The sequence below is a fragment of the Cavia porcellus genome, unplaced genomic scaffold (assembly GCF_034190915.1).
Source record: "Cavia porcellus strain 051 isolate PalLab524CR breed Dunkin Hartley unplaced genomic scaffold, mCavPor4.1 scaffold_23, whole genome shotgun sequence".
In the NCBI taxonomy this organism is placed as follows: Eukaryota; Metazoa; Chordata; class Mammalia; order Rodentia; family Caviidae; genus Cavia; species Cavia porcellus.
Window position 1 is genome coordinate 41,554,183 of NW_026947506.1, and position 25,694 is coordinate 41,579,876.

The window sequence follows — 25,694 nt, forward strand, 5'->3', positions numbered from 1 at the left end:
TGCTAGCTGTTGGCCCTGAAATGAGCAAGCAGGTGTTTCTGTGACCTAGGAGATGAGGCACCCCAAAAGCACAAGTGGGGATAGCAATCAAGGAGTCATCTCAGGGCCTCAGTTTCCTCCCTGTGATCTAAAGTTCCCGGTCATGTAGGCTGGTCCACTGCCTGCAGACTCTCCCCTGAGGAGGGCCTGCAGAGCAGGGTGGGGCAGGCTGGGACGCACAGGCTGACACCTGGGGCCCTCACAGACACCTGGGTGGATTCCAGGCAGTTGGGGTGTCTTGAGACTGAAATCTCAATATTATATATTGTAATCCAAATATTGTAATCCTTTTTTCAGTTCACCTCATACTCTAGAAAGTCATATTGCCAGTTTTTTTTTTTTTTTGGTGCCAGGGATTGAACTCACAACCTCGCATTTGCCAAGCAGGCACTTACGCCGCTGAGCTAAACCCCTGGTCCCTAGAAAGTTATATTTGTAATCCCATAGAAATATTATTGGAATCCCAATGAGTTAATTATAATTAATCACCTCCCATGTAACCCACGGCAAGAGTAAATACACAGGGCTGGGGATTTAGCTGAGCAGTATAAGCACCTGCCTGGCAACTGCAAGGTCATGAGTTCGATCTCCGGTATTGCAAAAAAAAAAAAAAAAAAAAAAAAAAAAAGAATAAATACACTAAAATATATTCAAAGTTATGGGCAGCCAAGGGGTCCTAAGTTCTATCCAAGTGAGAATATATGGACAAAGGTCCTGACCCAAGGCCTCTCCCAGAATTTATCTTGTGAAGACCAGGGTGGCTCGGGGATGAATGACAGTGAGGATGGCGGGAACTATGTGAGTAACTCAAGCTGGCCAGCCAGGTGGGGAGGAAAGCATCTCCGAAATATGCAGGGAAAATGATGTGCAGAAGGATCAGTCTGTATAACTCAATTAGGGCAGCATTTGAATGGTTTTAGGGAGATTGTTGCTTCTGATACATAACTTTTGTGTAAGTTTCTGATACATAAACTTTTGTGCCCTGTGACATCCTAGCCACTTACTTTGAGGCTCATACCCAGCTGACACTCCTGGAGCCCAACGGCTCTGCCATCCTGCTGAGCTCAATCTCTTACAGAGAGCACTGTGTGAGGAAACAGGACACTGTCAGGTTGACTCAAGGATTACACAATACCTTAGCTAGCTTTATGCAAATAAGGCCACTTAGAGCCAACTAAAGGGAAAAGGGAATAACACAGCCCGCTCTATACATATCAGTATATGGAAATAAGACTCAATTTAACTAATGTTGCAGCAATTGTTACTTATTCAAGGAGAGAAGCCCAGGTCATCCTCTACATCTCCCCCTTCCTTGTCTTTTTATGCAAATGTGAGCCACAGTTGCACGGCCTCTAGGCATCTCTGAGTTGTGAATCCTCTCTGACAGACTTTAATGAGAAGAGTTATAAACCAAAGAATGAGCACATTAATTCCAATATAAATCCAAAAGTGAGCCTTGAGATATATGAATGGATCTAATTGTCCTATAGCATCAGTAAATTTATCCTGATCTTTAATTTGGGTATCAAAAGTAACTGTCTGTTGTGATGTAGACAGCACTAGTCTCTGAAGAGTATCTGTATCCATAGTAATATTTTGATGGACTGCTCCTTATATATGTTTTTCCATCATTGCCCAAGGATGCAGGCTTTGGTTATGTGTTAATGGGGTGATACAAAAGTGAGTCATGTTATCATGACATTTTAAAACCCTTCTGTAACTGTAAACTTTTTTTTTAAAATCAGTATTGGAGATCAAACTCATGACCGCCTGCTTGCAAGGCAGGCACTTATGCCACTGAGCTAAATCCCCAGCCCTGTAACTGTAAACTTTCAATCTGATCTCCCATCCACAGGACAGAAGTTTTTAGAACCCACTTGGGTTTGCAATTTTATATCAACTTCTCATTGAATCTTTTAGCTCTCATCAGCAGTTTTTGTCCAATTATCTACAAAGTGAGCAGTTGGTACTTAATGGGCTAAAGTCCTGGAGCCAATAGCTGTGCTGGCTATCAAAAGAACTAGGGAAGTAATCCCTGAAATAATCAGTCCAAGCATCCTCTCGGTTTGATTGCTAAATCTTTTAATTAAAGTCTCTACCCAGAGGGTGGTAAGTGAATGATACCAAAGCTCCATTAGATTGACTGGAAGCCAAACTCCAGGCATCCTGCTGATGATTATTATTGTGGAGTCCCTAAAAAGAAGTTTGGGTTTGATACAATGGACTAGATACCAATTAGTATATGAAAATGTTTTGTCGCTACTCTTTCCTATTAACAGCATGTCAGGATCATAAATACATATGTTTATTCTTATACACCTATGATCTTATAATATTATTTTTGACTTTTCCTCCATTTACTGGCTGCAGATGCCCAGTCTGGGGTAGTCCACTGTGAAAAGGCAGGGTTAATTTCCATAAAGTATGCTGTCTGGGTCCAGCCTTGTCATTGATAATAAGCCTAATCTACCTGACCACATAACAGTAGACAGGGCTTCTGAGGACACTGTATTGTCCGGAGAGCCTGAAAAGGAAATCTCAGGCCAATTTCAATCTGCTTCCATAAGGAATCCTCTAGGATACGGGTCTATAAAGGACTAATTAAACTTCCATGAACCCATCCACGGTATGGGTCTCTGCAAGACTGCCAAGGGCCCAAATCACCTTCTTCAAAATGAGGGGCATGAACTTCTGGAATACAGATAGGAATATTAGGTTTAAATCTCCAATAATGTTACCATCTGAGGGAATAAAAGTTAAGGTCAGTAAAGTGAATTGCCCCTTAGATAGTTGTATTTTCCAAGCCTAATCTACAGCTGACATGCATGGGCTAGAATCCTGCTGTAATTGGGCTACACATAAAGGAGGATATACAAAATGAGAGGTAATATTTAGTTTAGATCACTCTTGCAAATGCATAAAAATACAAGGGCCTGGCAGAATAGTGTATTAGGATTTTTGCTTTCTATAGAATGGAGAATTTTTAGGATGGTGGCTTGTCCATCCCTGTTAGCGGTCTGAGCAGAGGTGGATTGGCTATGTAAGCCCAGTATTCCTCCCCTGGACCACAGGAAAACACACTGTGGCTACTAGGAGAGCAAGAAAAAGATTGTCAGGTGATTGACCCAAAACCCTGGCGAGCCTCACGGACTGTCTGCTGCAAGCCTTCCCGGGGCAGTGGATGATGCAGTGTAGTGACCGTTGCTTGAGGTCTTGTTGCATGGATGGGTCAGGGTGCCCTGGGAAGAGGCCTGGGGGCACAGAGGCCAGGCTACGGGCTGAGGCTAGGGAGGGGGTCCAGGCCTGGTTCACATCCCACAGGCAAGGTGGCGGCCTCACTGGGTGGGATGTGGTGGGTCATGTAGCGCTTCCCCATAAAGGAGCCGATCCGCAGCTGCTCGGGGACCTCCTCGGGCCACCACAGGCTGGAGCTGGACAGGAAAGGAGGAGGCGGTGCTGTGCTCCTGGCCACTGGAGGCCACCAAGTCTGGGACTGCCACTGCTTCCCCTACCCAGCGCACTCACCCTGCAGCCCCTGCTCACACCTCCCTGCCTCTTCCAGGTGCCACCCGAGGGTTACCCCTGAGCCAATTCCCCAAACTCCCAGGGCTCATAGAGAAGAGTTGAGGCCCAGGAGAAGGGCCTGGCAGAGAACATAGTGAAGGACAGTGATGGCTGCTCCTGACCTGTCTTAGATCACCTCCCAGCCTCCCAGGTGAGAAGGGGCCTCCTGCAGCTCAGAATCAACAGTGGGGACAGTGACAGGTGAGGGATTCTGGATGGGAGAGGGGCCTGTGGGTGCTATCACTCACAAACGCACGGTGGAGGCTGCCAGGAAGGCCAGGAGCAGGAGACCGGCCAGAGACAAGAGGATGGAGGTGATGACGACCATACAGCCACTGCGACGCCCGGGCCACGTGTCGATGGAGCCCGGGGCCTTCCCTGGACACGGGGACTGCTCAGAGCGGCCACTAATCTCCCGGCTGGGCTGCCCCATCCCCCTCAGCCCAGCTGGACTATCCAATAGTCTGGCCTCCACTAGATCAACGATCCACTAGACCAGCGATCCCCTAGGCCAGCGATCTCCAACATTTCTGACACCAGGGACCAATTTCATTGAAAAGTTTTTCCCCCAGAAGTGGGTTGGCTGCTATTGATGGTTTCTGGATGTTTCAAGCTCATTACTTTATTAGTAATACACCAGATTCTCATAGGGAGCGCGGACCCTGGATCCCGCGCTTGCGCAGTTCACAGCAGGAACGCGCTCCTAGGAGAATCCAATGCCTAGCTAGGCTGACTGAAGGCGGCGCCCAGATGATGATTTGAGGCTGGAAACTTGAAGCTTTGCTTTCTCCTCACCTACTGCTGTGCAGTCCGTTCTTACAGGCTACAGACCATACTGGTCCAAGGACACAAGGTTTGGAGACCCCTGTTCTAGACCATTCTCACCCATGCCCCACCACTGCCCCACACACAAGCACAGTAGCTGCAGACCATGTCACCACCCTGCTCCCTGGAGCCTGGCATTTAAGGCCTTCAGATGACAGAATCCCCACCCAACCACCTTGGCTGCCCATCTCCCAGGCAACTCCCACCCCTGACCTGCAAGAAGGGAGGCTGTGTCTGCCTGTGACAGGCCTGGGGCCTGGACACCCAAGGGCTGACAGATGCTTGGGGGCGAACAGAACGACAATGCTGACCCCAGGCCGCATGGCTGAGCCCCTGACCCCCAGCACTACCTTGGCGGAGAGTAATAATGTCTGACCACTTGGTCTCAGCCTTGGAGGAGCCAGCAACATCGGTTAGGAGGAACTTCACACTGAGGACAGAAGACAGTGAGGAGCAGGGCTGAGACTCCTAGGCATCACCCATCTCAGGCAGGGTGTGTCTAAACTGGGGCCCCAAGAACCCTCAGAGGCCCCTTTTGTCTTGTGACCTACACCGGCAGCCTCCATCTGACTGGGCAGTTGCTCTGCAGACAGCTGTCAGGCCAGGCCAGGCCAGGAACCCCAGCAAAGTGCACAGGGCTGGTGTCCCTGGCCTGCCAGTGGACTAAAGTGCTGGCCTGTGGGGTCAAGACCCCACCACCACCACCACCACCAAAGGCTCAGTGGTGAGGAGGGATGTGGTCAGGGCCTGGGGATCCACAGTAGATTGGAAGAGATCTGAATAGTGTGTGGTGGGGTGCAGCAGGCTGGAAACATTGGCTGCAGGGAATGGAGGCAAAGGGTGAGGCTGAAGGCCTGGTGGGTGGGGCTGGGGGAGTGGATTGCTGGTGGCTGGGTGAGAGGGCAGTGGAGGCTGGGTGGATGAGGCCTGGTTTCTCCTCTGCAGGCCTTGCCTTCCCCACTCCTCCTGGCCTCTCCTCACTGGCCCCCAACTGGACACCAAGGAGTCACCGGCTTTCCCATCCCAGTTCCACCCCAACCTCAGCAGGTCACCTGGCACTCTGTGCCTCAGTTTCTTCATCTGTAAAATGGGATAGGAAGCAGGATGCAGTAGTGAAGGCCTATAATCCCAGGACTCTGCCCCTCACCCAGCACAGCACAGCCCAACCCTGGGGCCCTAGGGCCGCTCAGACCACCCACCTGTAAGGCCCTGGGCCGGGGAGGGGAGTATTGCAGTAGGGCTGCTGTTGACAGTTGAAGTCATTGCCTACTCGAAGCAAGGGGACCCCGCCACTGCTACCCGATGGGTCCTCACAGGGCAGCTGGTCCGGGGACAAGGGCAGTGTCATGTAGTAGCCATTGGTCAGCAGCTGTGGGGAGGTAGGGATCTCGGCCAAGGTCTGCGGGTTCTGGAAGTTCCTGGAGGCTGCAGGACAGAGGGACGGATAGAAGGGGTGACGGGGAGACAGGCCTTGTTCTAGTGACCAGCAGGCTGCCTTCACCAGCCCTGGGCACCCCCAACCTGAGCCTGCAGCCCTGATCCCTAACACCTCCCACCATCAAGTCCAGAGACAGGACAGGCTTCTGGCATACCCTCAGAGCCCTGGATAAAGCCCACATCGTCTTCAGCACCCACCCTGCAGGGACTCCCAGCTGGCATGCAACTGCAGGTGTTTTTGAGGGGCTCCCAGGATTCTGAACCTCCCCCTTGGGCCCTCACTCCCTACCCCAGACCCCAGACCTGCACCGCACACCATTGCTGAAGGCCACCACCAGCCAGATGGTGTCGTTGGCACCGGCACGCCCATCAAAGACACAGCGAGGCTGCTCCAGGGAGAATGTAGTGGCTGTGACCCTCCCTTCCAGGTCCCAGGCTGTGATCTGTGGCATGTATGGGACCAGCTCTGTGCCCAAAGACAAAGGTGAGCAGTAGAGGTCAGCACGAGGGTCCCGGGGACTCCCTGCCCCACCCAGGGACTGCCTGTTCCAATCCAAAGGCTGCCAGGACCCAATCTGCCATGGGTGCCAAGCACCTCGGTTCCCTCCGGGGCCCCAACTCACCCAGGCACAATCTGGGCTGCAGCCATGGCGTCACCCAGAGGAGCAGCAGCCCAGGATTCCGAGGGAGTCCCATGATCAAAGCAGACTGAGCACCGGAAGTTGGGGGCTGGTCTGGTCACCTCAGGCTGCACCCTGCCCCAGCCCCTCAGGCCTGGAGGAGCTGGTTCTTCAAGGAGGGCAGGAAGGACCAGCACACGCACAAGAACCCCACTCCTCCCGCGTCCAGCCCAGCACTGAGAGGGGACTGGGTGGGTTCTGATGTGGGCGGGCCAGTACCGGGGCTCAGGGCGGCCACAAATGCCCGGCACCTAGGTCTCCAGGCTGGAATGGGGCCCCACCCAGCCTCCCAGGCAGGGGGAGGAGGCCCCCCAAAATCTGGGCCCTGAGCCACATGCCTGGGATTCCTGCGCCCCAGGTACCTGGAGCACCCCTTTGTGTACACCCCCACCCAGGGAGAGGATGGGGAGCCAAGGGCAGGGCCTCCCCAACCTGCCCACTCCACACCCAAGGCCCCGCTGGAGCAGGGGCCACAGTACCCCAGCCTCAGTTTCCTTCCACACCGAAAGATACTGGACTGTAGAGCCCATCCAAGCCTTCCAACTCACCCAACCGCCTCGGGCCACACCCTCTATATATTTTAGCTGTAAGTCATATACTATAAAACCCACATCGCAGGGATTGCTCACATCTCCAGGGCTGTACTATCCTCACCACTCATTCCAGAGCCCTCCAGCACCCCAAAAACAAACACTGTGTCTTTACCAACACTCCCCATTCCCCTTCCCCTAGCTACGCTCAGCTCTGGCCACTTCGGATTTGCTCTAAGGGTTTCACAGTGGGATCACAAAGCCTCTGGTTTTGCACTGGGGCTCTGTTCCTTTCTAAGGCTGAGTAATAGCCTGTGACTTGGACAGCGGTTTTCTGACTCATTGGCAGGTGGGTGTTTGGGTCTTTCTACTTCGTTGTGAATCACAGGACACTGTGCATTTGCATACTCGTGCTGGCATGGCCCTGTTCTGGTAAAACCGCCTGGGTTTATCCCTGGAAGTGGAATTACCCACACGGTCACCCTCTTTTTGAGGAACTGTCTGTTCCCCAAAGCAGCTGCATTAATATTTCTACTAGTTGGGTCTGGTTTCTCCATATCCATATAGTTTTGATTTGCAATTTTTGACTGACATTAAACATCCTTTCAGGTATCTGTCTGCAGAAAGAAACCTAGTCAAGTTGTTTACTGTTTTTATTCTAATGCAGAAACTGAATCCAAGGCCTTCCTTGGCACATACCAGACAAATGCTCTTCCTATGAGTTGCACCCCTGTCCTGTCCTTGGTGCTGGCTGAGTAGGAACAACTGTGGCTCACCCCACCCCACGCTGGTGATGGAGACTGATCCTAGGGTTTTTGCACTGAGTTATTTTCCCAGCCCCTTTTGTAGATTTTTGGGGACAGGGAATTGCTAAATTGCTGAAACTGGCCTTGAGCTTGCAACTCTCCTGCCTCAGCCTCCAGGATGCTAAGTATGCATGACCATGCCTGATTTTTCTTATAGAGACAGGATCTCACTATGGAGTTCAGGCAAGCTTGAACTGTGTAGCCCAGGATGGCCTCAACCTTGCAGTGATCCTCCTGGCTCAGCCACCAAAGTGCTGGCATTACAGGTGACACTACCATGCCCCATTTGGCCTTAACTTTCTTTGGTTTGGTTTTGTTGTTAAATTGAGTTCTTTTAATGTTCTGGCTTCTCAGCAGTGTATGACTTACAAGTATTTTCTGTGTCCTAATTCTTGATGCCATCAGTGGTGAGTACTCAGGCTCTGGAGAAGCCATGAGGGCAACAGCATCTGGGCCTCATAACTCTGTGCTGAGGCCCTGTGAGTGTGGCAAGTCTCAAATGGAGAACCAACCATGTCTGAGACCCAGCCAAGATGGGGGTCCCTACTGAAGTCTCACTGTCCTTTCTGCATGGGGTAACTTATTCCTGAGGCAATCACTTAGACTCACACTACCAGGCCATTTTAATGTGTCTTTTTGCTTAAGACAGTCTCACCGTGCAGTGCAGGCTAGCCTTGAACTCACAATGATCTTCCTACCTCAGCCTCCCGAATGCTGAGATTATCAGCGTGCAAGATCACACCTAGGAACAATGGCTAAGACAGTACGTCTCTAACTCCCTACTCTGGGAGGCTGAGGCCAGAGGATCACAAGTCAAAGCCCAGCTTGGGAAACGTTAGCAACTTAGTGAGGCCCTGAGCATAGAGCAGCGATGGTGAAATTTTAGAAAGTTTTAGAGCTTTCCATGACACAAATGGCCTCCTGCTGCAGCATACGTGCCATAAGTTTGTCACCACTGCCTAAGGATATAACTCAGTATGAAGGCCCTGGGCTCAATCCTCAATATACAAAAAAAAGAATAAACTTTAGGTGAAGAAAATGTTCTAATTAATACATTCTTTGTATTCTGTAGTGAAACTTTTTTTTTTTAAACAAGGGGCTCACGAGACAGAAAGTACACCTCAGGCTCACAACAGCCATACTGTGGTGGGTGGCCCTCCAGGCCTGAGCCACAGTTGTTCCTACTGAGCCAGCACCAAGGACAGGACAGGGTGTCTGCTCCTCCTGAGCCCCGAGTCCACCTTTGGACCCCTTTCTTCTCCTGTGACACGGACATGGGAGGACAGGCCCTGTGGGAACCTGCTTCATACCAGTCTCCTGGAGGACAGGGACGACAGGCTCTGCACACAGCAGGTGAGGATGTGTGCGGGCTGGGCTCGATGCAACCACACCACGGTCTGGGCCTCCCTTCCCAGGAGAGTAACAGATGTAAGGCGGCTGTCCTTGGGGGTCAGATGTGGCACATGCACACGCAACCCTCACCCAATAAGGCACACAGCGGGCCTGCAACTTTGGCTATTGCGCCTTTATTGCAAATAAAATGTGAGGTATAAGAAGCAGACCCAGGGCCTGTGCCTGCCTGGCTGAGGAGGACCAGCTCCTCTCCTGCCAGGCCTGGTGCTGGGGCCCAGAGCAGCCTCGAGGATACGGCCGTCCCTGATGAGGTAGCTGCATCGTAAGCCCCCCAAGTCCTCCTCCCAGGGCTGCCCAGCGCCCATGCAGATCCCTGCCTGAGGGGAGCAGGAGAGGTGGGCACAGCTGGCTTTGAGAGCTGCCCTCGACTTGTGTTCCAGCCTCTCAGGGCAGCCTAGGGGCCAGGGTGGCCAGCAGAGGCACACCGAGTGGCACTGTGGGTCACTGCTGCTCCAGGCAGTCCTCGGTCACTCCCTGTGCGGCCAGCTCAGCCAGCACATTCTGCAGGTAGTTGGGGTCAGGGTAGCCGTGGCCAGTCACGTTGCGGTCCATCTCCGTTTTGTGGTGGATCTCGTTCCACACTACGGTGTCTGTCTCGCCTGTGGTGTTGGACGTCCCGATTGTGAAGATGAGTCGCCTCTTCCAGGCCACCTTCAGGAGCTCCAGGACCTGCAGGGAGAGTTGGGGTGAAAGGGAGGGAGAGGAGAGAAAAGGAAGGGCAGAGCGGGAGTCTACTAAACAATGTGCTGGGGGCCCTGCTCCTCCACCTCCTCCCTCGGAAGTAAGCTCAACCAGTATAGCGCCCTAACCCGCCAGTGGGATCCCCAGGACTCCAGTTGCAGACCCACCAGTACCATGGGCTCTCATGCTAGTCTCAGCCTGGCCAGGCGGCCCCCTCTAAGCAAGCAGTGGGCACTGCCACCTACACGGCCACTTGGGGCAGAGCCCAGGCAGTGCCCAAATCCGCTGTCCTTAACACAATCCATCCTGGATGCACTGCCTGCTGCCCTCCCTGCTGGTACCCAGGGCTCTGCCTCTGCATCCCCACTGCCTAACCAGCCTCTGTTCCTGGCCCCCTAAGGGTCCTGGCTCCGGGCTGGGGATGTGGCTCGATGATAGGGGATTTGCCAGGTGAGGTACTAGGTTCCATCTCCAGCAATGAGGGGAACAAAGAGCCCAGGGACCACCCAGCGGCCAGAACAGTGGTTCTTAATCCACAGGAGCCCTTCCTGTGGCTTCAGGGTGCCAAAGGCGTCCCCTTCCCATTAGCATCCCACTACTTAGGGCTGGACAGAGGGCAGCCTGGCCTTCAGCCTCCACCTGCTGCTGTCCCCTGGAAGGCTCTTTCAGGCCTCCTGTAGGGTCTCAGGCAGTCAGAACAGCTCAGCCACAGGGGTCCCCAGTCCTCCTGTGGCTTCTCATGACCCCAACTCCGAAAAGCAGGAAGCCTGCGATGCCACAGCACTGCCCCTGGGTCCTCAGCGGGTCCTGGGGGAAGCACTGTATGCAGGCCTCGCCCTTGGGTCTTGTCATCCCTGCACCAAATGGTAAGCCACGGCAGATGCGTGGCTGAGGGGCCTTACCTTTCGGCCCTGGGCATTGTCTGGGAGGTAGCACTGGCGGGGGAACCCTCTGGCGGTAAATGGCTTCCCAGGGTTGGGGTGTTCAGGGCCCTGCAGGAGGAACACAGGATGGGAGGGCTGTGGCAGCAACCTGCTGCAGAGGCTGACAGGCACAGAGCTGGGGCATCAGCCCCTAGCCTTCCTGGCTGGGTCTATGCCTGTACTCAAGGCCCAAGGTCAGGAAGGCCTCTGCCCACACCCGGCCTCCCTCCAACTTCGCCCACTACCCTTCTCTTTCCCAGGTGATACTGGGAACCCTGCAAGGGCCAACATGGGCCTGCCTGCTTCTCTGGTAGCCCTCTGGGCACCACGCTCTTAGGGCCTTCCTCAGTCACCCCACACATGACAAAGGCTCAGCAGGTCATAGCTGGCTCTAAGAAGTGGCCCTCTGGGTGGCAAACTGGGTAAAAGGGGGAAGGGTAGGATGAGATGCTCGGCCTTGTGCCCTGTCGTCTACTGCACAGGCCAAGCCCACGCACAGCTCATGGTCGCTCATGGTCTGTGGCTCGTGCCTTTCCAGCCCTGTTTCCACACTGAGCCATGTGGGAGTGGGAGGCTGCCAGGAGAGGCATGGGGCTCAGACCTCGCTCTGGCTCCTGAGCCCCCATGTTCAAGCACAGTGCAATCCACCATGAGCCAAGACCTTCGGTGGCTTCTGGATACCCTTTGGTTCCTGAGCTGGCCTCTCAGAAACAAGGGTTTGCCAGGTGTGGGGTGACTGGCAAGGTCCCTTCCCTGCAGGCTCCTTGTGCAGCAGGTGCCCTTACCTGGATGCCGTGGGCAATGCTGTAAACTATGAGTATTGTCCCGCAGTCCTCGTGACCGGGGAGTGACACCTGGAACCTGAACACCTCCATCTTCCCCTGGGGCTGGGTGCCAGTCTTCTCCCCGTAGATGGTTTTGCAGGAGGGACACCGCAGACTACCGTCCTGGGACAAGGTAGATGCAGCAGTCTAAGCTGTGGCTCCAGGTGAACCTGGATAGTCACCTGGCCTTGGTGACAGAAGTCATACAGCATCCAGGAAGTCTCCTCTCCCAGAAACTGGCTTCCAACAATAAGTTGTCAAAAGGTAAGTCTGAGTGACAGGGGTGCTTGCTTGTAATCCCTGCATTCAGAAGGCTGAGGCAGGAGGACTGCCATGAGTTCAAGGCCAGCCTGAACTACATACTGAAACCTTGTCTCAAGAAACTAAAAATCGGGGCTGGAGATTTAGCTCAGCGGCATAAGTGCCTGCCTTGCAAGCAGGCAGTCATGAGTTCGATCCCCGGTACCGATAAAAAGGAAAAAGACCAAAAAAAGAATCTAAAAATCAGGAACAGGATTTAGCTCAGCAGCATAAGCACTGCCTGGCAAGCGTGAGGTCATGATTTAGATTCCTGGTACCAAAAAACACTGCAAAAAACAGGGCCGGGAATATAGCTCAGTGGCACCATGCCTGCCTGGGAAGTATGAGGTCATGAGTTCAATTCCCCATACCACACGGTGGGGGGGACCAAAAAAACCAGGCTGGGGATGCAGCTCAGCAGCACGGTGTCTGCCTGGCAGGTGTGAGCTCTGAAGTTTGATTCCTGGTACCAAAAGAAATCAAAAACATAACCAAGAAATATCAAAAGGTATTATGCCAGTCTCATGGAATTCTTGTAAAGGGGCAAGAAGACATCAAGAGACTGGCCAGGCAGGAAAATCAGGCTTTTGAGCACCTCCAGCCTTATCACCTTCAAAATGGAACAGATTCTGTGAAGATCTGGGGCTCCTGCAGGCCAGCTGCTGAGCATGCACAGGGTGCGACAAGGGCCCGGGCCAAGCCAGACAGCGGCCATGCGATTTGGTTCCCTCTGTCTTCTCAGTCTCTGTACACCCTGGCAGCCTCGGGTCAGTAGTGAGGAATGTGAGGGCCTCAGATGACCGTGGTGCCTCGCCTGAGCATTTTCTTCCCCAGCACACGGATGTCACAGGAAGATGGGAAAGGCTTCTAAGTGATGGGGTGAGATGGAGCTGACAGCTCAGGAGAGCCCAGCATCTCCTCAAGCCTTGCTGGAAAGCTGAGGTGCCCAGCCCCAAAAGCATGGGCAGCCTGGGCCAGCCAGCAGGGACTGCAGAAAAAGTCCCCGGGCCAGCTCCAGGCTGTCTTGCCAGCAGCAACCTCATGCCTGCCACCCAGAGCCCAGCAGCTGACCCCATCTGACTACGGGTCAAGGACCGCAGCCATCCCAGGACTGCTTCTATCAGAGACAGCAGGTCAATTCGCCCACACCCAGCTGCGGCAGGCACCTTGTTCTCACCTTGTTCCCGTTGCAGTACATGGCCAGCAGGCACAGCAGGTGAAAGGCATGGCTGCACTTGGTGAGGCGGCCCACGGCCATAGGCCCAAGGGTCTTGCTGTCAGTCACGTCACTGTACCCGGAAACCACAGACAGCTTCTCCATACAGATCATGCAGTCCTGGGGGGACCAAACACAGGCACACTTGCCAAGCCGGCTGGAGAAGCGGTTGGGAACACAGGACTCACCAGGCCCTGCATCCAGGAAAGGCTAAACTGAACCAGGAGCCTAAGGGGCACTGGACTGGCAATGGGATGGAAAGGACATGAGGAGGAGAGGCTCAGAGCTGCTTTCTCCAAAGACATGGGAGAACGGGTGGGCTTGCAGGTGAGGAAAGAGAATATACTCAAACATGAAGAGCACACAGGCAGCTCAGGTCCACTGGGTGGATGTGGACAGATGAGACGAGGCCCAGCAATAGCCAGATGTGGGCTACAGGCTCAGCAGCCACCTGCATGGTGGCTACGAGGACAGTGATCTGCAGAGGAGGAGCCCAGGGCAGGAACACAGGGCCAAGAGAGAGCTGTCTGAGGAGGAGCACAGAAAGGCTCCAGGAAGGGAGGGGATGAGGATAACTTTAAGGTTTCTGTTCCCTTTCCTACCCAGACTTTCTTATACTTAACTCTCAGGAAGGTAGCATGGGAAGCCCTTGGCTCTATGCTCCACTCCTGACCCTGAACCCTTCTAAGAATTCCAGGAGTTCCCAAGATGTGGCTGAATCCAGTGTTCATGATTGGTTCACTGTCTAGCACTGGGATTGGTGGTGTGAGTGCCACACCCACCCAAGGGCGGAGCCGACATATACTGTAAGAGCAGGAAAAAGGCATCTTCTCTTTTGCTGGGTTCACTCTGTTTTCCTGGGCTTCCCTTCACGTGGAATTTACTCTTGTCTCCAAACAAGAACCACTACAGCACGGTACCCAGAATGCGTACCTCATCCGGAGGGGTCTTCAGCTCCTCGGTGTAGTTTCTGATCACCTGTTCTGGCTCCGGTTTTGGAGGGCCCCCTGGAAGAGAACGGCAGATAAGCAGGGTCCTAGGGATGCAAGTTGGGGAGGGTGATGCCAGAGAGGAAGGTGGACAGGCAGAGATCCAAGCTGCAGGAGAAAATGTTAACAAGGCTGAGACGGAAAATTAGCACGCAAAACAGATACTGGCAGCCCCACCAGGCCACCTGCATGAAGCTGGCCCAGACCAGGGGCCCTGGAGGCAGTGGTAGTGGTTGAGGATGGGCAGAAAGAGAGTAACACCTGCATCTCTCATCACACCCCAGGAAACTCAACCCAGGCCCTGTGGAGGATCTCATAAACATCCAACAGCAGGTTTGAGGACAAGCTTCCCCTGGACCATCCTAAAGTACAGTTTCTCCAACCTTCATCGCTCTTGTTTGGTGATTTCAGTGAGAGGGGCGAGATCTGAGTCCACCTGACCCAGCAGCCTAGCGCACATGGGCATGTGTGTGTGCTCCCTGAACACCATACCACAATGCTGCTATGTCTCGCACCACCAGCTCAGAAGTAGGAAAAGCACCTTGGCTGGCCCAGGTGGCTCCCCAGCCACATGCATGAAGGGATAGGAGCTCCCAGCAGATGCTGGCACAGCTGGGGTTTTCCAGGCAGTAGCAGCAGCAGGATCATATACCACTGCAACTGAGCCCTGGCAGGGGGAGAAGGTGTGAACATGGGACCTGTGGAAGCAGCCCCCTGGCAGGGGTCCTCATGCTATCTCAAGGACAGCCCAGGTTTCTGAGAATGGAAGGGGTTCCTGGTTTGAGCCTAAAATCACAGCCTAGCCTGTGACTACAAAGATATAAAAACAAAGGCTCAACAAATGAATGTTCTCCAGACCAGAGAAGGTTAGTGACGGCTACCCAGGAAGTGGCTGGCTATACGTGAGGGCCTGCCACCAGGAACACTGGGCTTGATTCTGCCTCTCATGGGTCACAGTCCTATCATCCCCGAGCCTCAGTTCCCTGAGCTAAAAGCCCAGTACCTAACAAAGTGTCACTGGTATAGGCTTTAACTGCTAGTACCTGAGAAGGGCAGCGACCAGCAGGGGACACCAAATGTGGTCACTCATACCTATCTCTATCTCCACCCCCATCCTCGTACGCACCCCACACACCCCCACTCCCATATGCCACATACATATCTGCATCCACACAGACTTCCAGAACCCACACCCTGCTCACTGAGAAAGTCAGGCCAAAACAATGAGCACAGGGTAACCATGCACCAGCCAGGACACCCCACCCAGAGGAGGCTTTTCTTTTAGAAAAATCTGGTGGCTATAGGACAGTCTCCTGGGGCCCACAGACACTCTCAACAGCAGGTCCTTGGGTCAAATAAGGCTGGCTTGGTACCCACCCCTCATCCACATGGCCTTTCAGAAGTGAAAGGAGCTGGCACGAGCCAACCCTTCTTAGCTGGGCATGGTATTGGGTTCAAACTCCAGTACCATACAAATACACAAAGGCTGGCCAGGTGACTATCACTCCACAAAAGAGACATCTGGGCCCAGGAAGGCCAGAGGATCCCACACAGGCTGGGCACCTAGAATGCTGCCCACGTATCTGGCACACACCCATCTCCACCAAGGCAACTAAGAGCAGCATGTGTGCAGTCCAGGGCTGGGGTCAGGAGCCTAAAGCTGCCCCTCCCTGGACACAACTCCTGGCCTATGAGGTGGGGATCAGACAAGACAAAGGCTGTGATCAGACCAGCTGTCTCTTTCACCTGTCCTTCCCGGTCCTCTCAGAGCAACTCACCTAAGCCACAGGCAACACTCATGCTAGAGACATCTGCAGGTCACAAAGCCAGGCATGGCTTGAACTGCCACAACAACCCAGGCTAGCAGGGCCATAGTCATTCCTGCATAGCATGATTGACCTCACAGGCCACCAGAAGAGCTCAGAACTTACTACCATGCCAGCCTTATCACATGTGCCATACCTTCTGTGGGTCTGAAACCCTTTCTTGCCAAGCCACATACCAAGCAGGACAGAGGTCAACCGAGAACCCACCAAGTAGCTCAGCTCTGTGCTCTACTGCAGAGCCCTTTTATAAGACACATGGCCTTGCTGGAGGGGCTGTCACCCCATCATCCCTAGCCAGGCCTCATTAGCACCTTGATGTTTACAGACTCTTGCTCCACTGTGCCTGGAAAACAAGATTCCCAGAAGCCACCTCTGCTGCCAAGCGAGGGCCAGGAGACAGGGCCACAGGGAGCTGGGCAGGTCAGAGAAGAGCACTTTGCATGGAAGAGTCGGAGGCAGCGAGACTCGGAGGAGGCTTAGCAGAGGCCAGAGAGCGTTTGTGAATAGCAACTACCTTTCATGGACATTTTCCTTAGTTTCTTAACTGTGCTGTGACTTTTAGAGGCCAGGCGGGAGGCGGGAGGGCTGGCGGGCTGGGGTGCGCGGCTAAGACACACGGGGAGTCCAATGGCTGACATCAGCACACTTGTCATGCCTGCACGGGTGCGAGATCAGACATGCAGGGGAGAAACATTAGAAGAAACACTTGGCACGCAACACCCACAAACCCTGCCAAGTCCGAGGTGGCACCAGGAACGGCTCCCAGGACCTAGAAATCTCCTGGGGAATCTGGCCTACTGGAGGCTGTCCGGGCTGCACTCCAGGATGGTAACCAGGCCCGGTGACATAGCCTGGTTGTTCACCAGTGCCCTGCTGTGGATACCCCAAGTCCTGAGGTATCTGTCTGAGCACTTGCCTGTCCCTAGAGCATGCAGGGGGCAAGGCCAATGGCTGTAGGAGAGCAGAGGACAAAATGCGACCCCAGGGAGCGGAGTAGTTCTGGGTAGCATCTCCCCATACACACTGCAGGGAGAGGGAGCAGATGCGGCAACAGGGCAGGGCACAGCCAAGCTGCAGAAATGGGGAGGGGCCTCCCCTGCAGGGCTGGCTTCAAGGGCTCAGGCTCACCAATGACCCCGACACCTCTAGGTCTGACCACATCCTCTTGGCTTGCGGTCACACTGCCTCCTGCAGGTTACAGTCCGCTTTCCATGCCCCATATGACCTGTCTAGGGGACCCAGCTTCAGTGACATTGCTGAGGTAGGAACACTGACCCTTAGGACTGCTCGTACACTGAGGGAACCAAGGGCCTCAACTGTGGTTTCTTTCACTGGTGCCACCAGACAAGAAGCTGCAGCGGGCAGCAGTGCATCTGCCAGGCCGGCCACTGTGGGCTGCACAAGAACAAAGGCTCTCAGCCTGGCCAATGTGCCCAGTCAGGGACAGAGGCAGGGGGTAGCCCCTAGTAGCCTGGGCAGCATAGTTGAGTCATGCAGGGGTACTGTGGCAGCCACTCAGCCAGAGACCAAACTGCATGTCAGATGAGCCAGGTTCCAGCCTGGGCTCCCATGGGACTGCTGCCGGTTCACTGCAATGCCACATGCTTCTCAAGGTTGTTGGAGGCCTCAGATTTAACTAATTCCCTTGGAAACTAAATGTCAAAGGACAGAAAGACAGCTGGCACAGGTGGCTGCAAGATGGAACAGATCAGAAAGAAAAGCAGTGTTTCTGAAGAGAACCCAGAGGTTTTGCATTGATCACGTCCTCTGATGGGAACATGTCCCCCACCAGTGCCTCACTTAGCTCTTAAGCGCCACTTCTGAGAAGGTCTGAGAAGGCCTTAGCCTTCTGCTGAACCAGGCCACATCCCCTGCCAGCTCCTTCTCCTTGCTTTATTTATCTTGTCAGCTCTTTCCTGTCTGAGATCAGCCATGCACCTGCTAGCTGACCATCTTTCCTTCAGCACACGTCCCATGGGTGAGGGCACTGCCTGCCTACTGCCGTCTGCCCAGCACCAGGCAGGGTGTGATCCATAGAAGGCACGGTGCATGTGTCTCCTGAGGAACAAAGACATTCCTAGGGCCACTGTCGCCAGCCAGAGTCATGACATTCCTGCTCTGTCCAACACAGGACCCAGCACCCTGAACTCCAGCCAGACACCAGTCTCAAAGCAGTTGCTTGAGAAAGCAGCCTTGCTTCATGGCTCTAGCTTCCTGTTAAGTCTGCAAACCACTCTCCACCTGACACATCACAGAAACGACAAGCAATAACTGGGACAGCGTAGGGGCATCAAGCAGACTGGCTCATCTCTCTCAGCAGCAGGGGCTCAGGGACAGCCCAAAAGCATCTTAACAGCTAGGGTACCAGCCTAGGGTTTTCCTGAGTGCATTTTCACCCTGAGCCCCAAAACAGTGCAGCCCCCATTTGCACTCTCAACCCTCAAATACAAGTACCCTTCTGAATATCAAAGGTCAGTCTTTCACTAGGTGCCAAGGCAGAGAGGCAAGCTGGTTCTCCTTGGCCCTGGCTTTCCCCAAGTTCCCACCCAGGGTCACTCCTCCCCAGCTGGCAGGTCCTGGGCAGGCTCCTAAGCAGTGTTGTAAGAGGCAGACCTGGCTGCAGAGGCTGCTTCCTCTTTGGCGGGCTGGATGTGAAGAAGCTGGCCCCAGCTCTGCAGACCTGGCCCCATGCCACAAAGATAAGGGTTGGGTGAAGTGTACCAGAGAAGTGGCCACCTGGAGACATAGCTCCTCCAGCCCACACAGTCCTGCCACAACATGACCACCTACTTGTAAATAGAGCTGCAGAAATCTGCCCCCAAATGTGCACCTCCCTGTGGCTAGGTGTGGTACATTCTTGAATCCACAAATGTGGTTCAGGGTGAGACAGGACATTCTCAGTCCTTGCTTCATTCCCTGGTGCCCCAGAAGATGGTCCCAGTAGAAAGTCAGTCACAGAGTCTTGGATTAACTGATCAACTGACTGACTTTGCAGTGCTAGGAACTGCACCCAGGGCCTTCTGCCCGAGTTGTGTTTATATCTCCAGCCCTTTTTACTTTCAATTTTGAGTCAGGGTCTTGGTAAGTCATCCCGGATGGGCTGCAACTTACCATCCTCCTGCCTCAGCATCCCAGAATGCTGGGATTACAGGTGTTACCACGAAGTCCAGCTTGGAGCCTCAAATTTAGGAGGGGTGGCAGTCTGGCTGCCCACACCAATTTCTACTATTTCCCAGCTGGAACCAAGTTCCTGAACAGGTTAAAATACTTGCTAAGGGGCTAGGGATGTAGCTCAGTGATACAGCACTTGCTACCATGCATGAAGCCATAGATTTCTTCCTTGGCAATGCAAAGAAATTTAAGAAGTAAAAAGAAGAAAAAATAAAAACCTGTCCACCTCTAGAATTGCTGTGACAGTCAAGGTGACAGTGACATTAAGAAGAAGCAGGAACATAGGCTGGAGCGGGCTCTCAACCTCGGGGACACAAGGGGCTGGTGCCAACAGATGCCCAGGCACATCTGACAGAAGTGACTTGAATCTGTGTCATAGCCTCTAGGTGACACCACTTGGTCCTGCCACCCTGAGAGCCACGTGAGTGCCTGGCCCGTTTATAGGTAACCTTTGTCCACCAGCACTGCACCACATTCCCACAAACACGTGCATATGGTACCATGGACTCACCATAGCACCAGCACAACTGAACCCAGAAGTGGACCGGAACTCGGGTCAGCATTTGCCACGCTCTCCCTTGGGCCCAGCTGAAGGCCAGGGAGCAACTGCAGTATCAGGAGCGTGATCTGGGCACTCTCCCTGCGTCCCGTTGCTCCTCTGCAGGTTCCTTGCCCATTCCATGTGGGGCAAGGGACTCCACCTCCTCCAGACCGCCCGCCTGAGAGGCACACCCACACTCCTGCTATTCCTGGGACCACAGTCACACCCACTGAAGACCCCACCTCACTCAGGAGCACCAAAGCATCATAGGAAGAGTGGAAGCCCAGAACATCTGAGGTTGAGTTTCCAGCTTTTGAAATTCTTGAAGCCTCAGCTTCCTCAAGTATAAAGTGGGAATAAAAATCTCCACCTCACAATGTTATTTAGGGATGAAACACACAAACATGCACAGGAGCCCCAAGTCCCTTGTCTGAATTACTGTTGTGATGACCACATGACTGTGACAGCAGGACGCTGCAGGTCTTCCATCTCCCTCCTCACCACCTCTCCAGCACCAGGTCGGAAGGCTCTAACCTCTGCATCACTCCACCTTGGACCTCGCCCAGGTGTGAGGGCAGGCTCTACCTGTCCACCTAACCACCTGTGCGGTTGCAGGGAGCCACCAGAAACAGTCACCAACTCCCCTGCATCCCCTGCATCCCCTGCACTGGTACATTCCTTTCCCATATACTTCACAGCACCCACAAGCTACTCTGAATAATTTCAGTGGTCCCCAACATGTTAAGAGGACTTCACAGAGTGTGCACCCACATGGAGGTATGAAGTGATCTAAATGGACCCAACGGTGTTTACTCAAGGCCAGACAAGACTAAGTACAGCCACGAGGCTCTAAGAGCCCCAAGCCACCCTGCCTATAGCATTTCAGGACCAAAAACTGGCTCTAACTGTAATCCCTTTCCTGTATGTGGTCTTGGGGACCACCCAGGCCCTCCCCTCCCTCATCCTCTCTCTTTTCTTCCTCCTCTCCTCTCCTCTTTTCCTTTTCTTCCTCCTCTCTTTTCCTCTCCTTTCTTTTCTTTTTAAATTTTGAAGCTGGTTCTTGCTAAATTGGTAAGTTATCCAAGCTGGGCTTGGACCTTTGATCCTCCCATTTCAGCCTCTTAGAGCACTAGCACTACAGGCGTGTGCTACCACATTTGGTTTCTGTTTTTTTTTCTAACTGCAATTTATTTCGATATTAAAAAAATATACAAAGGCCAAAACTGGTGGCACACACCTGTAATCTGAGTTACTTAGAAGGCTGAAGCAGGAAGAGCACAAGTTTAAGTCCAACCTGAGTAATACAGTGAGACTTTATCTCAAAAGATAAAAAGGGCTGGGGTGTAGCTCAGTGGTACAGTGCTTGCCTAGCATGTGCAAGGCTCTGAGTTCCATTCTGATACCACACATGCAAGCAGGTACGCACGCCAAGATCCACTCCCCAGAGGGCCGAAGGAGGGGCAGGCAGGCTCACTCATTGGCAGTACACCATCACCAGAAAGAAGCACTGCTCCCCAGAGCCCCTTGGGGTTGGCCGAAGACCCAGGTGGTGGGAAGCCCCACCCCACCACCTCCCCAACAAGCCCTGAGAGGGGGCTGTCTCTTCAGGGACCTACCTGCAAGCGCTTGCTGGACCCTGCTAGGCTTTGGCATCTGCACGGGCACAGTGGTGGGGATACTTCCAAGGCTGCTGGAGGGACCGCTGGGGAGGGAGGCACTTGGGGGAGAGAAGAGAGCAGAGCTGAGTATGCGATGTGGTCTCCGAGGGAGCAGGGCTGGGGCTCAGGCTGAGCTGGAACAGGGAGCTTCCAGGCTTTTTCCAGGTTCACTTTCCCCACCGGCCCTGGGTGAAGATGCTCCCTGCTCTGCTCTCATGGGCACTTCAGACTCTCAAGCTGATCCTAAAGGAGAAGTTAGGGCTGCTTCGAGCTCACTGGCTTCATCAACACATGAGGCTCTCAGGGTTCTTGTGCAGAGTTGGGGAATCCAGCAGAGGACACTCCTTAATGAGCCATCTTGCCCAAGGTCACCAGGGACAGGCCAAGTCAGCACCATGACCTCTGACACAACACTCCCAGGAGGACCTAACAGTATTTCTGTGGGATTCCTGCCAAAACTGTACCACCACATTCCAACTATGGGGAACAATCAAACAAACCCAGATTAAGGACACTTGATACAGCACCTGCTTAGGGGAGAGGGGCTGGGAAAGATAAAGAGTGCCTCGGAACTGGTGCCAGAGAACAGGAAGAATCCAGGGACACAGAGGGGGCAGAAGTGGAAAATCGGAGAAAATGGAAAAACAGCCTTTAGTTTTAGTTCATGATGTTTTCACACCCGTGTAATTAACTTCCTGGCGCTGAAGGCGCTCACCCCAGAAGACACTGCCTGGGCGTGGCTCGGTGACTGGCCTTATCCCCAGCATTGCAGAAAGCACTGCCATCAACACAAAACCCCACCTCTTTTGGGCAGAAGACAGGGAGTGAAGGAGATACGAAAACTCCAGCACTATTTTTCCTGTAAATCTAAGAGTGGTACAAAATAAAGGAATTTCTTTGGATGTTTTAGGTAATGAGGGATCTGGGGCCAGAAATATAATCTAATAACAGTGCTTGCCCAGCACATGGAAGGCCCTAAATTCAATCTCCAGCATCACCAAAATAAAATTTACTTTTAAAAATGAAGGGTTTGATTCTCATAGCGACTATGTTCAGTCAAGCTCCACATGGAGGACCCTTGGCGGGGAAAGCCCAAGTTCCCGCCGGCTGTTCCTCCTTCCAATTCCTGGGTTCACTGCCTGAGATGATGAAATAGGAAGGTTATAAAACTCTCCCACATGGTCACCGCACTGGGCTCCCCAGGACAGGGCCTGTTTCAAAGTTGGGTCTAGCCCAGAGCAGGACTGCCACTCAGCCAATAGGCAACCAACAGCTGCCAGCAAAGCAGCCAGGGCCTCCTGGGCCACCACAGCTCCTGCCCGCCCCACCCCAGCCATAGTTACAGTCCTGTGCAGGAGCACTACGAGGGGTAAGCAGACCTCACCCCAACTAGGAACCTCCACACTCAGCCAGAGCTGAGGCCACAGGGCCTCCTGTGGGTGCTGGAGCAGGACATGTACTCTGGCACTCACCTGAGTAAAGAAAGGTTTGTTCGAATTTCTTAGGAATATTTTTCTCAAGTGAGATGGCCTCTGTGACTCGGCTGGCAGATGAGTAGCTTCTTAGCTTCCTCGCTACTTGAAGCCAAAGAGAAAGACAGATATGGCCCTATACCTGCCTGGGACTGCAGAGAGCGATGGGAGCTAACTCCTGGGCTGAGGTCTCGGTTCCACTGAAGTGTGTCATCAGGGATAAGCCCCACCTCTTCCTTTTTTTCTTTTTTTAAGTGCTGAGGATTGAATGAGGGTCATCCCAGTGAACTATGTCCCAAACTGTTTTTATTTGCATTTTTCAGACAGAGTTTCATGAAGTGCAAAACAGCCCAGGCTGGGACTGAACTTGCCAGCCCTCTTCCTCAGCCTTGTAAAATTCTGGGATTATAGGTGTACACGTGGCTTAACAATAGCCTTTCTCAGTGACTCAGAGGTACCGTAAGTGAAGCCATTCTTGACTCCAACTCAGGCCTCCCAGGCAAACCCTTAGAGGGAGCACTGAGCTTCAGACTTAGGCAGGAAGTCAGAAAACTAAGCTTCTCTCTGAAACTCTATGAAATGAGCAAGGATGCCATGGGCTAGAGGAGAGGGAGCAAGCCCATGATCCGCCCCCAGAGATTGGGTCCTGGGTGGCTCCTCCTCCCAGAACACCAGGAAGTGGAATCCCCCCTCCCAGGAAATGGGGAGGCCTGACTTGAGGTTCTACCAGCCCACAAAGCGGCTCACAGTTCCTAGGAGGAATGCTCACACCAGTTGTACCCACCACCAGAACCACATACTGAAGAAAACCCTCCAGCGTCATCACTGCCCTGTCTCTCTTACACAGCACCTCCCCATCTGTGTCCCTGCTGCGGTAAGCAGGAAACAAGCCCTACGAAGATGCAGCGGTTCCCAAGATGGGACTCAGGTCTCCGACTCAAGACCGTTCCCCAAGGCGGGGATCCTTCTAAGTGTGCTCCTCTGAGAATCCCTCTAGCCCTTGTTCATGCCTGTCCTCCTCTATTCCTGGTCTCCCTATATCAGGCCGTCCTTGGCTTGCCTGGAGGTCCTCTTTGGACCACCTCCAAATGGAGCCAAGCACACGACTCAGAACTTTCAGTCTTTGATGCAGATAGGATCTGACACTCCCACACAAGGGGCAGACGAGGAGGCTCTCCAGAGGGAAGATTCAAAGCTTCTTCCCCACCAAGAGCCCTGGGATCTGGGCCACAGCCAGCACCAACTTGGAACACTGATGATGTGTACCATGAGGGCCCAGGTTGTGAAGTTCCAGACTCTGCTTCCAGCACTGGCACCCAAGTAAGCTGTGTGCCCTACGCGTGTCAAGCCCTTCTTGAGCTCCAATCTCCCTACAGGATCAGAATAACTTGAAAGGTTCCAGGGCAGGGGGGAGGCTCAACTTGAAACCCAGGATAAATGCCCTTGGTTCCCCCGGTCTCTGACAAGGCAGAGGAAACAAAGGCAGGTCCCCAGGGTCCTCACTAAATCCTGTAGTTAAAGCCAAAGGAAACTGGTCCAGTCCAACCCTTAATCACAAGAGAGGAAAACAGAACTTTGGAAGGATCAGGGCTGGTCCATGAGACCAGCAAGCTGCTGCCAGGCCCCGCCTAAATCCATGATTCTAATCACATGGCTGAGACCTTCATGTCCAGAAGTGCCTGGCCAGCAGCACGAGAAAGTCCTCAGAAGCAAGGATAGCAGCACAAAGCCACCAGAGGTGCAAGTGGGACCATTTGGCAAGCACATAGGCCACAAGCTGAACCACAGCTCTGAGTTCCAAAGCTGTTGGTCATGATCACCACCCAAGTCAAATGCCATGCAAGGTGTGACACACCTGCTATTACAAGACAGGAGTGTGCATGACACACTTTGCAAAGTTTTCCACCCAACATCAGAAGTTTTGGTGCTTAAAGGGATAAACTCTAGCTACAAGGAAAATTTAAAAAGCCAGTAGCTTAGTTACAGATGACACACCTTGTCATGTATTACTGCACATCCCCAGGGACACAGGGAAATCGTGCAGCCAGTTCCCCCACACTGAGCAAGAAGCGATATAAAAACACATGCATTCCAAAAATAAAAAGACATGGGTTCCACAAAAACTGGGTTGTCACCAGCTCACATGGCAGCTCTCTAGTGGCCACTAGCAAAGTTGGTTCTCACTGTCCTCAGACCTGACTGCCCACCTTGCCACCTTCTCCCCTGGGTATCCAGTAACTTTCACCAGGTGCTGCTGTGTATTCACTTGGCTCTGAGAAGCTGACTAAAGCCCCAGGGAGAACAAGGTGCTAGGTGTTCTTGGTTTTCCCAGCACCTGCTGGAATAAGAGGTCAGGTGATAATGAAGCCCCTCTGGCTCTTGAGCCTGGCAGAGGAGGACGACTGAGGGAGCCCAGGCCAAGTTACAGATTTAGCATGGGAAACTCCCATGTTTCAAAGCCTGGATAGGCCCATGCGAGTGAAATGACACCCCTCCCAGCCCCAGGAAAGTAGAGGAAACAGGTATGGGCCCACACCCACCCCAGGAGGCAGGCTGCTTTGAGGCCATCTCACCTAGCACAGCCGGCCGGCCTGGTTCCCCAGGCTCCCAGTGCCGGGCAAGCAGCCGCTTGCATGGCTGATAGCCCAGCAGTCACCTTCCTGCCACTTGCCTGGCTTGTGGCAGTAGGGCCCAGTCAGCATCTGCAGGCCTCTGGAAAGACCATGACAGATTGTTAGGGGGATACTAGTGAGTGTTCTGGGCTAGAAGGGAGCAAAGCCTCACGTGATTTGACCCCAG

At 53.4% G+C, this 25,694-nt stretch overlaps 2 protein-coding genes across 6 annotated transcripts in view; both read right to left on the bottom strand.

Moving 5' to 3' along the window:
• Positions 1 to 2,100: 2,100 nt before the first annotated feature.
• Positions 2,101 to 7,078, bottom strand: Upk3b (uroplakin 3B). Of its 2 annotated transcripts, XM_023565158.2 has the most exons (6): positions 6,489 to 7,078; positions 6,182 to 6,331; positions 5,628 to 5,853; positions 4,779 to 4,858; positions 3,852 to 3,981; positions 2,101 to 3,470 (listed from the first exon to the last, which is right to left on the bottom strand). In XM_023565158.2, the coding sequence occupies exons 1-6, from the start codon at positions 6,559 to 6,561 to the stop codon at positions 3,311 to 3,313; spliced, it is 819 nt and encodes a 272-aa protein (XP_023420926.2). In that variant the 5' UTR covers positions 6,562 to 7,078; the 3' UTR covers positions 2,101 to 3,310. The 2 variants fall into 2 exon arrangements, with proteins under 2 accessions (XP_023420926.2, XP_063090347.1); XM_063234277.1 differs by lacking the exon at positions 6,489 to 7,078 and having other exon boundaries at positions 6,169 to 6,298.
• A 2,313-nt stretch (positions 7,079 to 9,391) lies between these two features.
• Dtx2 (deltex E3 ubiquitin ligase 2) overlaps positions 9,392 to 25,694 on the bottom strand; it is a 32,880-nt gene continuing 16,577 nt past the window's right edge. For 3 of the 4 annotated variants that reach the window (XM_003470116.5, XM_063234278.1, XM_063234279.1), the window contains exons 4-10: positions 21,382 to 21,482; positions 16,568 to 16,708; positions 14,172 to 14,245; positions 13,200 to 13,358; positions 11,684 to 11,845; positions 10,878 to 10,967; positions 9,392 to 9,963 (exon numbers count right to left, since the gene is read on the bottom strand). In XM_003470116.5, the coding sequence (XP_003470164.1) occupies positions 9,736 to 9,963; positions 10,878 to 10,967; positions 11,684 to 11,845; positions 13,200 to 13,358; positions 14,172 to 14,245; positions 16,568 to 16,708; positions 21,382 to 21,482 (955 nt within the window). In that variant the 3' untranslated portion in view covers positions 9,392 to 9,735. The remainder of the gene's footprint in view (positions 9,964 to 10,877; positions 10,968 to 11,683; positions 11,846 to 13,199; positions 13,359 to 14,171; positions 14,246 to 16,567; positions 16,709 to 21,381; positions 21,483 to 25,694) is intronic. The other variant, XM_013152694.3, reaches the window with a different exon arrangement.